This window comes from Stomoxys calcitrans, chromosome 1 (genome assembly GCF_963082655.1).
Source record: "Stomoxys calcitrans chromosome 1, idStoCalc2.1, whole genome shotgun sequence".
Taxonomy (NCBI): Eukaryota; Metazoa; Arthropoda; class Insecta; order Diptera; family Muscidae; genus Stomoxys; species Stomoxys calcitrans.
This window is the reverse complement of record NC_081552.1, coordinates 202,146,268-202,161,718: the sequence shown is the minus strand read 5'-3', so window position 1 is coordinate 202,161,718 and position 15,451 is coordinate 202,146,268. Positions and strand designations below refer to the sequence as shown.

At 39.7% G+C, this 15,451-nt stretch overlaps 1 protein-coding gene across 1 annotated transcript in view; it reads left to right on the top strand.

Moving 5' to 3' along the window:
- The window catches only part of LOC106093845 (fringe glycosyltransferase), a 91,140-nt gene that overhangs the window by 45,736 nt on the left and 29,953 nt on the right, over positions 1 to 15,451 (top strand). Inside the window, exon 3 of the mRNA XM_059361788.1 lies at positions 5,596 to 5,644. Coding sequence (XP_059217771.1) covers positions 5,596 to 5,644 — 49 coding nt within the window. The remainder of the gene's footprint in view (positions 1 to 5,595; positions 5,645 to 15,451) is intronic.

Genomic DNA, 15,451 nt, shown 5'->3' with positions numbered 1-15,451 from the left:
GGAAAGTCCTCGTGCAATATTTCAGCCAAATAGGATAAGGATTATGTCCTCTGGAGGCTCAAGAAAGTATATTCGATCGGTTTATATGGGAGCTATATTAGATTTTGTGCCTATTCGAACCATCGCTCGTACATCTATTGGAGGTCAAAAAAATTCATCATGCAAAACTTCGGCCAAATCGTATAAGAATTGCGCCCTCTAGAGGCTCAAGAAGTATATTCGGGAGATCGTTTTATGTGGGCGTTACATCAGGTTTTGAGCCGTTTCGAACCATTCTTCGTACATTTAGTGTAGGTCATAGAAAAAGTCACCGTGTGAAACTTCAGCCAGATCGGATAAGAATTGCGCCCTCTATAGAGGTATTACAATTCTTGAAGAGGAGATCGGTTCATATGGGAGCTATACCTAAAGGTGAACCAATTTGAACCATTTACAATGCCAACCGACCTACATTACCAAGAAGTACCTATGCAAAATTTCAGGCGCCTAGCTTAACTTTCTCGAAATTTAGTGTGCTTTTGAAAGACGTAAGGACAGACAGACAAAAGGACGGGCAGACAGATGGGGATATGGCTAAATCGACTTAAAATGGCAATACAATCAAGAAAATATACACTTTGTTGGGGCTCACTTATATATTTGGAGGTGATACATATCAAATGACGAAATTAGTATATCGCCATCCTTTGGTGAAGGATATAATAAAGAGTCTTAACCATTTCAGCCTTAAGAGGTGCCCCGCACAGCTCTAATGGGGCAAGATTTCAAGATTGACTGGCTTTATTTTAGTTTGGGACGTGGGCAAATCTGTGATATTTTCCCCTGGGGCGTTCTCAATTAAGATACATAGTGAGGCCACGGATGCTCTCTCGGAAGCAACACAAAAGTCATGCAGTTATAACACTTTGTCTGGCCCACAAACCCATAGGGGAATTGAAATTCGTTGGAGCTTACCATCTCCCTTCCACACAGACCACATATGCTTTCTTGGAAGCAACACAAAAGTCATGCAGTTATATCTCTGGTCTCTTGGCCAAAAACCCATCGGGGAATTAAAATTCGTTGAAGCTCACCATCTCCCTGTGTCTCTTTAGAGTCGCAGTTTTCAAAAAGTCGTTCCAAGCTGTTGTCTCTTTCCAAATCTGTGGCATGTTTTAGGAGTCAGCCGCCCCGCTTTGGTCGAACAACTTCGCAATTTCAGACAAAACAGCACGTTTGGTAAAGTTCGATCTACTAGGGGTTCATTCTATCGATTTAGAAGAAAAAAAAGTAAAAATTTTAAAAATTCAACTTTGTTCTTTCAATTTTTTGGCTATTTGGCAACCCTGCACCACGCCCATTATAAAGCACTTAAGTTTTTGGCTGCTCACACGTTCCTCTACAAGAGAAAACATAAACCATTCAACTGTCACAAACAATCAAAAATCGTTTATACCACAACACAACGGCATAAAAGGAGAGCAAATCAAAGTTGATGTTATCCTCAAATTTTTGTAGGATAACATCTCAAATTGCCATATATGAATGGAGACAAACTTACGATAGAGAGAGAATTGCACACAAACCGTTTGTGGATGTAGTTTTTTGTAGCTTTGCAAGTTTATAATTGAATTGTTGCTGTGGCCATAGTCGAAATTAAATGATAGCAATTTTTTGTGCATTCATATTGAAACTGCAAACTGGGTTTTAATGAAAATATTGCAAAATATTGTTCAATTGGTGAAGCTGGAAAAAGATCAAAAACAAGTAAAGAGGCGTTAAGTTCGGTCGGGGCGACTCTTCGGAACCCACCACCATAGATTCTGCTAAAAATTTATACAAAAACAAGTAAGAGCGTGCTAAGTTCGGCCGGGCCGAATCTTATATAGCCTCCACCATAGATGGCAACTGTCGAGTTCTTTGCGCAGTATGTCTTTCTAGGCAAACAAAGAATAATGAATATGGGCGGAGGAGGAGGTGGAGCTTCATCAAGTTATAGTCCCATTCGGGGTTCAAGAAGCAAAATCGGGAAATCGGTGAAGGCCATGGGAGAAGCCGTTGCACAAAATCTGTGTCAAATCGGATAGGAATTGCGCCTTCTAAAAGCTCAAGAATTCAAGACCCAAGATCGGTTTATATGGCAGCTATATCTGGTTATGGACCGATTTGAACCATACTTTGCACCGTTGTTGGAAGTAATATCAAAACACTATGTGCAAAATATCAGTCATATTGGATGAGAATTGCGCCCTCTAGAGGCTCAAGAAGTCAAGATCCAAGATCGGTTTATATGGCAGCTATATCAAAACATGGACCGATTTGAACCATACTTGGCACAGTTGTTGAATATTATAACAAAACACTATGTGCAAAATTTCATTCCAATCGGATAAGAATTGCGCATTCTAGAGGCTTAAGAAGTCAAGACCCAAGATCGGTTTATATGGCAGCTATATCAGGTTATGGACCGATACGAACCATACTTGGCACAGCTGTTGAAAGTGATATCAAAACACTATGTGCAAAATTTCAGTCAAATCGGATGAGAATTGCGCCCTCTAGAGGCTCAAGAAGTCAAGACCCAAGATCATCTTATATGGCAGCTATATCTGGTTATAAACCGATTTGAACAATACTTTACACAGTTGTTGGAAGTCATATCAAAACACTATGTGCAAAATTTCAGTCAAATCGGATGAGAAATGCGCCCTCGAGAGCCTCAATAAGTCAAGACCCAAGATCGGCTTATATGGCAGAGATACCAGGTTATGAACCGATTTGAACCATACTTTGCACAGTTGTTGGAAGTGATATCAAAACACTATGTGCAAAATTTCAGTCAAATCGGATGAGAATTGTGCCCTCTAGAGGCTCAAGAAATCAAGACCCAAGATCAGTTTATATGGCATCTATATCAGGTTAGGGACCGATTTGAACCATACTCGGCACATTGGTTGGATATCATAACAAAACACGTCGTGCAAAATTTCATTCAAATCGGATAAGAATTGCGACCTCTAGAGGATGAAGAAGTCAAGACCCATGATCGGTTTATATGGCAGCTATATCAAAACATGGTCCGATATGGCCCATTTACAATACCAACCGACCTACACTTATAAAACGTATTTGTGAAAAATTTCAAGCGGCTAGCTTTACTCCTTCGGAAGTTAGCGTGCTCTCCACAGACAGGCGGACGGACGGACAGACGGACGGACGGACACGGCTAGATCGATATAAAATGTCGCGACGATCAAGAATATATATACTTTATGGGGTCTCAGACGAATATTTCGAGTAGTTACAAACAGAATGACGAAATTAGTATACCCCCATCCTATGGTGGAGGGTATAATAAATTCAGTTGTAGGGCATAATTTTATTTTGACTCTGCATACCAAACTCTAAGCTTCTAGGAACCGAACACGGATGATCGAGAGACCGGTTTACATTGGAGCTATATCACGATTGTGACCGATTTGAACAATACTTGACACAGTTGTTGGAAGTCGTAACAGAACATCGAATGCAAAATTTCAGCCAAATCGGATTAAATCTGAGGCTTAAAGGGGCTAAGGAAGTCAAATCGGTTGACCGATTTGACCGTACTCTTGGTACATTTATTATAGTCATAACAGAACATCGAATGCAAAATTTCAGCCAAGTCAAATCGCGAGATCGGTTTATATGGGAGCTATATCCAATTCTGAACCGATATGGCCCATTTGCCATCCCCGACGACCTACATCACTAAGAAGTATATGTGCAAAATTTCAAGTGGCTAGCTAAATGCGTTCGACTGCTTTCGTGATTTCGACAGACGGACGAACGGGCATGGCTAGATCGTAAATTTGTCCCCTTTGAGGGATGTTTTTTGGGGAGAGGCGGCCTCCCAAACACTTGATCCCATATTTGGATATCAGATTCGAGTTCTACACTCAAATAACTTTTCCCATGGTCAGTAAACAAGTCCTGTTTTGGGGGGTGTTTTGGTCCCACATTTAGATATAAGATTCGTATTCTACTCGCAAATACCTTTCATTTGAGTCCATATTGCCGTGGTCGGTAAATATGTCCGATTTAGGGGTGTTTTGGGGGTTGGCTAGGTGCCCCTAGCACTTGGTCTGACAATTGGATATCAGATGCGTTTTCTTATCCTAAATACCTTTCACTTGAGTCCCATATTAGGTGGTAGGTTTTTGGGAGGGACGTCCCCCCTAGGTACCCCATCCTAAATGTGGATACCAAATTTTTATTTTTAGTGTAGAGAGCATGCAAAATTTTGCTTAAATCGCACAACTCATCTTCGAGATCTGGCGTTTCTGAAAATTAGGGTAAGGGGGAGGGTCCGCCCCCCCCCCCCCCCCCCCCCCCTTCAGATATCAAAAAATGTAGTACCATATTTTCACCACGAAATCATTGATCTGTGAACATTTCAAGAAAATCACTTCAGTCGTTTCTGAGTCTATAAGGAACACAGATTTTTATAGCCAAGTTCGCAGAGCGACACCTCTATGGAGAGAAGTTTTTGCATGGCATAGTACCTCACAAATGTTGCCAGCATTTGAAGGGGCATACCCATAGTTGAAAAGATCTTCTGATGATTTCGCCAGGATTCGTATCCACCAGGCGTTCAGCGTCACATGCTAACCTCTGCGCTATGGTGACCTATACTTTATAGAGTCTTAGTAATTCCCAGGTGTTCTAAATGCAATGACTAAGTTGGTATACCCCTATTCTATGGTGGAGGGTATTGAAATATGGAGTAATATCGCAATAATTTTCCTTTTTTTTGCAGAGACACAAAGATTTATGGAGAAAAAAAACTGCAAAAGTTGTTTTAGTTTCAGGTTTCCATTACCACACACACCTTAGCATGTGGTGCACATTCAAATACATATTGAACAACTCAACTCTGGTTGATTATTTTTTTTGTTTTTGCGATTTTAGCTCAATCTCTAAATGGAGTGTTGGTCTTTATCATTTATCTCCAATACGAAAAACTACTATAGCTAGCAGACAACAGCTACAAAACAATGTGGAAAAAGGCAATAAACTCGTTTATGATTAATTAACGTTTTTCCGTTCATTTCCAGTTTCTGGCAATCTTGCACTTAATGTGCAATTAAAATGACCCAGTTTATATGGCAAATATGATTTTTACAACTTAATACTTAAATGCAAACACAACAACAACGACAACAACAAAGATGGTCTGTTTTTGCGAATTGCTTCAACAGATTGGACTAAAAAAAAAATAGCAAGACCAGCAAACAACCCAGCCAGCCAGCCAGCGTTCGTTGCTGGTGGCCATAAAATGTTGGAAATGCAATCAATTGCCATGATTTGGAAATGAAAGTCATAAACCAATGATGTCAGATTAAAGTTAAATGATACTGATTTTCTGTGTTTTTGTTTCTATTCTTGGAAAGTAGAATCTACAATTGATTTGTTAGCACCAGATCTGATCTCATTTGGGGGCAATGTGATATGTATATGCTTGTTATATGATACCGAAGGTTTTCTACTTTCGATACTAAATAAAAAATTTAGCAAAATATTGATACAATTGTTACTTGATTATAATTTTTGTTTAATTTTTTTATTGTTTTTCAGACATGGTTTTTTACTGACACCGATGATGCCTTCTATCAAGAAAAAACAAGTGAGTATTGAAAATTTATGTACCCTACACCACTACTGTGGTACAGGGTATTTTAACCCAACCCAGAAGAAAGAGAGGTAGAACCATTGATAAGCAAACCGATCGACTCAGAATCACATTCTGATTCGATAAGCTCTTCGGTTGGACTTTCGTAGGCAATCGCCTACAAACGAAGCCTGTTGAAATTGGAAAAAATTGGTTCAGATTTGGATATATCTCCCATACATATGTTTGTACGATTTGCAATAATCTTATATATAACTAGAGGCTCAAGAAGTCAAGATCCCAGATCGGTTTATATGGCAGCTATATCAGGTTATAAACCGATTTGAACCTTATTTGACACAGTTGTTGAAAGTTAAAATAAAATACGTCATGCAAAATTTCAGCCAAATCTGATAAGAATTGCGCCCTCTAGAGGCTCAAGGAGTCAAGACCCAAGATCTGTTTATATGACAGCTATATCAGGTTATGAACCGATTTGAACCATACTTGGCACAGTTGTTGGATATCATAACAAAATACTTCGTGCAAAAACTCATTCAAATCGGATAGGAATTGCGCCCTCTAGAAGCTCAAGAAGTCAAGACCCAAGATCGGTTTATATGGCAGCTATATCAGGTTATGGACCGATTTGAACCATACTTGGCACAGTTGTTGGATAACATAACAAAATACTTCGTGCAAAAATTCATTCAAATCGGATAAGAATTGCGCCCTCTAGAGGCTTAAGAAGTCAAGACCCAAGATCGGTTTATATGGCAGCTATATCAGGTTATGGACCGATTTGAACTATACTTGGCACAGTTGTTGGATATCATAATAAAACACGTCGAGCAAAAATTCATTCAAATCGGATAAGAATTGCGCCCTCTAGAGGCTTAAGAAGTCAAGACCCAAGATCGGTTTATATGGCAGCTATATCAGGTTATGGACCGATTTGAACCATACTTGGCACAGTTGTTGGATAACATAACAAAATACTTCGTGCAAAAATTCATTCAAATCGGATAGGAATTGCGCCCTCTAGAAACTCAAGAAGTCAAGACCCAAGATCGGTTTATATGGCAGCTATATCAGGTTATGGACCGACTTGAACCATACTTGGCACAGTTGTTGGATATCATAACAAAACACGTCGTGCAAAAATTCATTCAAATCGGATAAGAATTGCGCCCTCTAGAGGCTTAAGAAGTCAAGACCCAAGATCGGTTTATATGGTAGCTATATCAGGTTATGGACCGATTTGAACTATACTTGGCACAGTTGTTGGATATCATAATAAAACACGTCGAGCAAAAATTCATTCAAATCGGATAGGAATTGCGCCCTCTAGAAGCTCAAGAAGTCAAGACCCAAGATCGGTTTATATGGCAGCTATATCAGGTTATGAACCGATTTGAACCTTATTTGACATAGTTGTTGAAAGTAAGAATAAAATACGCCATGCAAAATTTCAGTCAAATCGGATAGGAATTGCGCCCTCTAGAAGCTCAAGAAGTCAAGTCCCCAGATCTGTTTATATGACAGCTATATCAGGTTATGAACCGATTTTGACCATACTTGGCACAGTTGTTGGATATCATAACAAGATACTTCGTGCAAAAATTCATTCAAATCGGATAGGAATTGCGCCCTCTAGGGGCTCAAGGAGTCAAGACCCAAGAACGGTTTATATGGCAGCTATATCAGGTAATGGACCGATTTGAACCATACTTGGCACAGTTGTTGGATATCATAACAAAACACGTCGTGCAAAAATTCATTCAAATCGGATAAGAATTGCGCCCTCTAGAGGCTCAAGGAGTCAAGACCCAAGATCGGTTTATATGACAGCCATATCAGGTTATGGACCGATTTGAACCATACTTGGCACAGTTGTTGGACATCATAACAAAATACTTCGTGCAAAAATTCATTCAAATCGGATAAGAATTGCGCCCTCTAGGGGCTCAAGGAGTCAAGACCCAAGAACGGTTTATATGGCAGCTATATCAGGTAATGGACCGATTTGAACCATACTTGGCACAGTTGTTGGATATCATAACAAAACACGTCGTGCAAAAATTCATTCAAATCGGATAAGAATTGCGCCCTCTAGAGGCTCAAGAAGTCAAGACCCAAGATCGGTTTATATGACAGCTATATCAGGTTATGAACCGATTTGAACCATACTTGGCATAGTTGTTGGATATCATAACAAAATACTTCGTGCAAAAATTCATTCAAATCGGATAAGAATTGCGCCCTCTAGGGGCTCAAGGAGTCAAGATCCAAGATCGGTTTATATGGCAGCTATATCAGGTAATGGACCGATTTGAACCATACTTGGCACAGTTGTTGGATATCATAACAAAACACGTCGTGCAAAAATTCATTCAAATCGGATAAGAATTGCGCCCTCTAGAGGCTCAAGAAGTCAAGACCCAAGATCGGTTTATATGGCAGCTATATCAGGCTATAGACCGATTTAAACCATACTAGGCACAGTTTGTGGATATCACAACAGAACACATCGTGCAAAATTTCATTCAAATCGGATAAGAATTGCGCCCTCTAGTGGCTCAAGAACTCAAAACCCAAGATCGGTTTTTATGGCAGCTATATCAAAACATGGACCGATATGGCCCATTTACAATACCAACAGACCTACACTATAAAAAAGTATTTGTGCAAAATTTCAAGCGGCTAGCTTTACTCCTTCGGAAGTTAGCGTGCTTTCGACAGACAGACGGACGGAAAGACGGACGGACGGCTAGATCGATATAAAATGTCACGACGATCAAGAATATATATACTTTATGGGGTCTCAGACGAATATTTCGAGTAGTCACAAACAGAATGACGAAATTAGTATACCCCCCATCCTATGGTGGAGGGTATAAAAATCAATTTGTGTTTATGGGCTTATCTGCTTGTTTGTGTTTTATAGACTCAGAAACGGCTGAACCGATGATCTTTTCACCTTTTCACCGATGGTGCATAATGATCCCGTTATGAAACTAGGGTACTGCATTTTTTCAGTTAATATCTGAAGGGGCAGCGGACCCTCCCCGTTACCCTAATTTTCAGAAATGCCAAATCTCGGAAATGGGTAGTGCGATTTAAGTATAGTAACCTACAAACAAAAATTTGGTATTCAAATATCCGATGGGGCACCTAGGGGGAGCACCCCACCACAAAACCTACCAAATATATATACACACCAATCCCGACAATATGGGACTCAAATGAAAGGTACGTAAGATTAGAAAACGTATATGATATCCAATTGTCGGACCGAGTGTTTGGGGGACCACCCCAACCCCCACCAAAACACCCCTAAATCGGACATATTTACCGACCATGGCAATATGGGACTCAAAAGAAAGGTATTTGCGAATAAAATACGAATCTGATATTAAAATTTGGGACAAAGTTTCTAGGGGGGGCACCCCTTCCCCAAAATAATCTGATATTTAGATGTGGGACCAAGTGTTTGAGGGGCTGACTTTCCACGAGAACAAAGAAGACAAATTTACGACCAAAGCAATATGGGGCTCAAATGAAAGGTCTTTGGAATAAAAGCACAAATCTGATTTCAATGGTCGGGAAAAGGGGTCTATGGGGCCACTTGACCCCCATAACAACACCCCAATAGAAAGTATTTGCTGACCATTGCAATATGAGGCTCAAATAAGAGGTATTTTAGAGTAGAACACGAATTTGATATATTTTTTCAAAGCCAAGTCACTGAGTGGCCGCCCCATCCCCCCAAAACACCCGCCAAGCCGATCAGGTTCGCCGACTATGGAAAAATGGAGCTCAAATGAAGGGTATTTGGGAGTAGACCATGAATCTGACATCAACCTTTGGGGACCAATTGTCTAGGGGACGTTCAACCACCATAACAACCCCCAAATAGGACGCATTTGCTTACCAAGACAATTTGGGTCTTAAAGAGAGTGGAACTACATATTCATTGTTATTAGGGCACATACCACAAACCGGACATATTTGCTGACTTTTGCTATAAGGTGTTTAAATAAGATTAGAAAACAAATTTGATATCCAATTTTGAGGCCAATGGCAATATGGGGTTCAAATAAATGATATATAGTTGAATGAGAATAGAGCACGTTGTTGATATATTTTTTGAGGGCTTGGTGATTGGGGGACCACCCCACTCCCCAAAACACCCCTAAATCGGTCATATTTACAGACCATGTCAATGTGGGGCTTAGATGAAAGGTATTGGGGGCAGAGCAAGAATTGATTCCCACTTTCGGGACCAATTTTCTAGGGGTCTACCCCTTTCGCAAAATATCCCACAAACAGCAACTTTTTAGTGACCATCGCAATATGGGTTTTGGGCTCATAAAAGGCAGAGTTATTGTCGATTTCGCCGAAATTTGGGACAGTGAGTTGTGTTAGGCCCTTCGACATCTCACTTCAATTTGGCCTAGATCGGTCCGGATTTAATATAGCTGCCAAATAGACCGATCTCTTAAAGTTTAATGCCCATAAAAGCCGCATTTATTGTCCGATTTTGACAAAATTTGGGACAGTAGGTTATGTAAGGTTCAGATCGGTCTATATTTGGATATAGCTACAAACAAAAACCAATATTTTGTTCTACAAAATTGAGCAATGACTTGTAATTTTTAGACCACTTAATGTTCGTGCCCTTCACCTCGGGTATATGACAGTTATCTCTGTCATTCGTACTCATTCGACCATAGGCCAAGTCTTTGAGAGATTGAGGACAAGAGGCGGGTTATGGAGGATACATTCTGCCAGGATTTGCTGGCCATTTTAGAGTGGGGTCGAATGAATCGAATAGATTTTAATGCACGGAAGACTCAGTGCTGCTTGTTGTCACACAAACGATTCGCTGACCCATTACGATCATCTTTGTCTATCAACGGTATAGGTGTTGAGCAAACAGAAGCTCTTGATGTTCTGGGCATGAAAATACAAAGTAATGTCCGTTGGGCTTAACATGTATTTGAAGTGTCGAAAGAAGCATTCAAGTGTTTAGGCTTCCTTTAAACGGTGTAAGAATTACTTCACTCCGTCTGATCTTCTTAACATCTACACCACTTTCATAAGGCCGAAAATGGATTACAACTCACATATGTCGGCTGGAGCTTTAAAATCATCCCTGGAGCTATTGGACCGTGTACAGAGGAGAGCGATGGCGTTGATTTGGGGACAGTGGGGTATCCAACTCTATTGCCTCCCTTGATCATCATCGCAATGTGGGTTGTTTGGCGCTGTTCTATCGGTACTTTCATGGTGTGTGTTAGTCTGATATTCGTCTTCTTATTCCTGATGTAAGGATGTATGTCAGGGATACTAGACATTCCAGGAACTCACACCAGTTTGTAATTGATTGGCCAGCGGACCGCACAATGCATTATAGAGAGAAATCTTATTTCGCCTGTACCGTTCGCATGTGGACAAAGATTTAAGACAATGTCCATAAGCACTGCATCCTTATTTTATGTCGATCTAGCCATGTCCGTCTGTCCGTCCAAACCCCCAAATGTACTCAAACCCATTTAAAGCGTAATAGTGCACCCAAAACGATGACAGCATTTTTAAATCCGTTCCATAAATGGTTTTTGATCTTCCAATCCTTTGCTGCATGAATTTGGTTTCATTTTTTTCCTCCATTTATTCTTCTTTTGTTCATTCGACCTCGACTGGCAAACACTTAAGCTCAGGCACACGCAATAATTTTTAGTGTTGTTTTTTTTTTCTTTTTTCGGTTTATGATTTTTCGAATGGAGGAAGGGAGTTTTTGTGCAATGTTCAATTCGGTTTTTAGCGTTTTTTAATATATGCAAAAAAAAAAAGAAAAAAACGACAAAAAAAAAATAATGAACGTTCAAACCCAGATTTCGCTAAAGTCTGTCTTTCTTATGAATTTTTCTGGACACATTTGCTTGGGGTTTTGGTTGGCGATTGTTTTCGTTGTAGTTTTGACTGTTTTCAGCATTACTCACTGTGCTTGCCAACCCTGCTGCATATTGGGGTTTTGCAGTTGAAACAGGATATTGAAACTTATTTTGATTTATGTATGATTTTAAAAGGCTGTCAGAAGACGTTTCGAACTTCCACATTAGCAGCTGAGAACAGGCAAATAATGGACGCTTTCAACAGGGTCCATTAAAAGACCCTCCAAGAAAAACACCCAAAAAAAAAAGGAAACAGCAAACACAATCTTAAGTTTTAAGAAAATTAGCACATATTTTATGAAATGTTTGAATATGGAATGTAAAACTTTGTACACCGACATAAAATGCCACAAATTTTCTTTTAAAATGACTTATGAGCGAATTTATGATTGTGCAATAACAACTCTAGCCAAAGAAATTGGGATTGTATGAGCGAAGAGGACCCCGGTTTTAAGGGTCACAGACGGACATGCTACACGCACTGACAGGCGTACAGGGCTAGAGCGATTCACAGTCTCATTGGAAACAGGACTATAAATAGTTTAGAGGATCTTTGACCTGTACATCGAGATATAAAGAAGTTTGTGTAACCCCTGCACCGTAGGTTTTTTTATAAAAGTTTTGCCTCTACTAAGACATAATGAATTTCTTATTCTTTACCATTGAGTAGTTTGTCTTAAAGCCGATTTCAGATTCTTTTTCCTTCTCTGACAAAATATTGCCATGTCGATATTCATTTTACTCATCTCACTTGGCAAAGAATTCATCAAAAGACGCTAATTGCTTTTTAAAACTTTGTAATATTTTGTATTTTTTCCCTTGTCTGTTTTCTCCAGTTTTCCTCCTCGCTACTATGGGGCGAACCAAAATCTTTATTGGTAATGGCTTCAGTTGCACATAGAAGTCTTTTTCATGGATATAGCAGCAAAAAACGGCCAGAATAACAAAACAAAAAAAAAAAAAAACAATGGCCAGCAATACCTACTACTTTGGCCCATAACACTGCAACAATAACGGGGGCATAAACGTACACATTTTACATCTTTTGCGTTTAATATAAAATTCCAATTTAGTCTCACATCGAACCGCTCCGCCTACTTGACCGCCTTATTGTGGCCACTGTTGTGTTTGGAACCGCAAACAGCGAACAACCAACAAAGTTGATGAGACTGCTTCGATGATAATATGGCGGTTGCTGTTTTCCTGAGAATGGTCATGTTAATGGTGAACATGATGATGAAGGCGATGGTGGTGTCGGTGGTGGTAATAACGGTAGTGATCACAATGATAATAAGGCTGTCTTTGCCACCGTTAAAGCAAATGGCAAATTTTAAAAACTTTGAATCTACTACCAAACCTTAAAAACAGAAAACAAGTAAAAGCGTGCTAAGTTCGGCCGGGTCAAATTTTATATACCCTCTACCATGGATCGCATTTGTCAAGTTCTTTGAATGGGTATATGAGCAACATGCAACTAGTTTTTGACCTATATGGACTATACTTGTGATGGCTGGTTGTAGTCCAAAATTTCAGGCAAATCAAGTAAAAATTGCACACTCCAGTGGCTCGGAGTGTCAAATCGAGAGATCGGTTTTTAGGACGGCCATATCAGGTTATCAACCGATTTGGACCATACTTGTTGGATGTCATACCAAAACGACCTATGCAAAATTTCAACCAAATTGGATAAGAATTGAGCCTTCTAGAAGCTCAAGAACTCTAAACCGGAGATGGATGTACATGGCGGCTGTATCAGGTTATGAACTGTTTAAGACCATACTTGGCACAGTTGTTGAAAATTATACCAAAACACCAGTAGCAAAAATTGCAGCCAAATGGTATACAAATTGCGCCATCTAGAAGCTCAAGAAATCTAATCGGGAGATCGGTTTATATGGTAGCTATATCAGGCTATGAACCGATTTGATCCAGTTGTAAGAAGTTAACACAAGAACCTTTCTGCAAAATTTCAGCCAAATCTGATAAAAAAAAATGCGCCCTCTAGTGACTCAAGATGTCAATAACCGAAATCGGTTTATATATGAGCACTATATCAGGTTATGAACCGATTTGAGCCATATTTGGCGTGATTGTAAAAAGATAGAACAAAACTCTTCATACAAAATTTCATCCAAATCGGATAATAATGGCGCCCTCTAGCGGCTCAAGAAGTCCAAAACCGAGATCGGTTTAGGTGTGAGATATATCAGGTTATGAACAGATTCAGACCATACATGGCAGAGTTGTTGGAAGTCAAAATAAAACATTTCATGCGAATTTTCAGCCAAATCAGAAAATAATTGCGCCCTCTATCGGCTCAAGAAGAAAAGATCCGAAATTGATTTATATGGGAGTTATGGAGTTATATCAGGTTATGAACGGATGTTGACCATACATGGCAGAGGTGTTGGAAGTCAAAATAACACACTTCGCGCAAAATTTCAGCCAAATCGGATAAAAATTGCGCCCTCTAGCGGCTCAAGAAGTTAAGATACGAAATCTGTTTATATGGGAGCTATATGAGGTTATAAACCGATTTGAACCATACTTCGCGCAGTTGTAAGAAGTTAAAACAAAAACCTTCATGGAAAATTTCAGACAAATCGGATAACAATTGCGCCCTCTAGCGGCTCAAGAAGTCAAAATCCGAGATCGGTATATGTGGGAGCTATATCAGGTTATGAACCGATTTAGGTCACACATGGCAGAGGAGTTGGAAGTCAAAGCAAAACACTTCATGCAAAATTTCAGACAAATCGGATAGGAATCGCGACCTCTAGCGGCTCAAGAAGTCAAAATCCGAGATCGGTTTATGAGGAAGCTATATCAGGTTATGAACCGATCTGGACCATACTGGGCAGAATTGTTCAAGTTTGTCCAAATGAAACACTTCATACATTTCAGCCAATTCGGGTAATAATTGCGCCCTCTAGCGGCTCAAAAAGTCAACATACGAAATCTGTTTATATGGGAGCTATATGAGGTTATGAACCGATTTTTAGCATACTTAGCACCATTCTTGAAAGTCACAGCAAAATACTTCATGCAAAATTTCAACCAAATGGGATAATAATTGCGCCCTCTAGCGGCTTAAGAAGAAAAGATCCGAAATTGGTTTATATGGGAGCTATATCAGATTATGGACCGATGTCGATTTCGTCACACTTGTTGATGGTAAAACCAGAACAATTCATGCAAAATTTCAGCCAAATCAGATATTAATTAGACCCTCTATCAGCTCAAGAAATCAAAATCCGAAATCGGTTTATATGGGAGCTACATCAGGTTAAGAAGCGATTGGAGTCATTTTTGTCTTTGTTGTTGATGGTCAAACCAAAACACTTCGTGTAAAATTTCAGCTAGATTGGATGATAATTACGCCCTCTAGCGGCTTAAGAAGCCAAAATCCGATATCGGTTTATATGGGACTGAAGTTTGCCAGCACCGACTTTGCAGAATCTGTGAGGACATCGAAGAAAAAGAGACTATAGAACACCTTCTCTGTGTGTGTCCCGCACTAGCAGTCAAAAGGAGTTCCCCTTTAGGTTCTCATTTCTTTGAGAATCTGTCTGATTTAGAGGATGTGAGTTAGCTATTGGGCTTTTTAAAGCGATCTGAATGGTTCAACGGTAGGAACTATAAGGCATCTTCCTGTGATTGTCACAATGGACGAAAACGTCTAAGTAAGTCTGATGGCAGACCGCCACATAAACCTAACATAATCTTATATGGGAGCTATATCAGGTTATCAACCTATTTGATCAAAATGAACCACTTGGTGCATAATTTCATCCAAATCAGATTAGAATTGCGCCCTCTAGAGGCTGAAGAAGTCAAGATCCCATATCAGTTATATGGCAGCTAT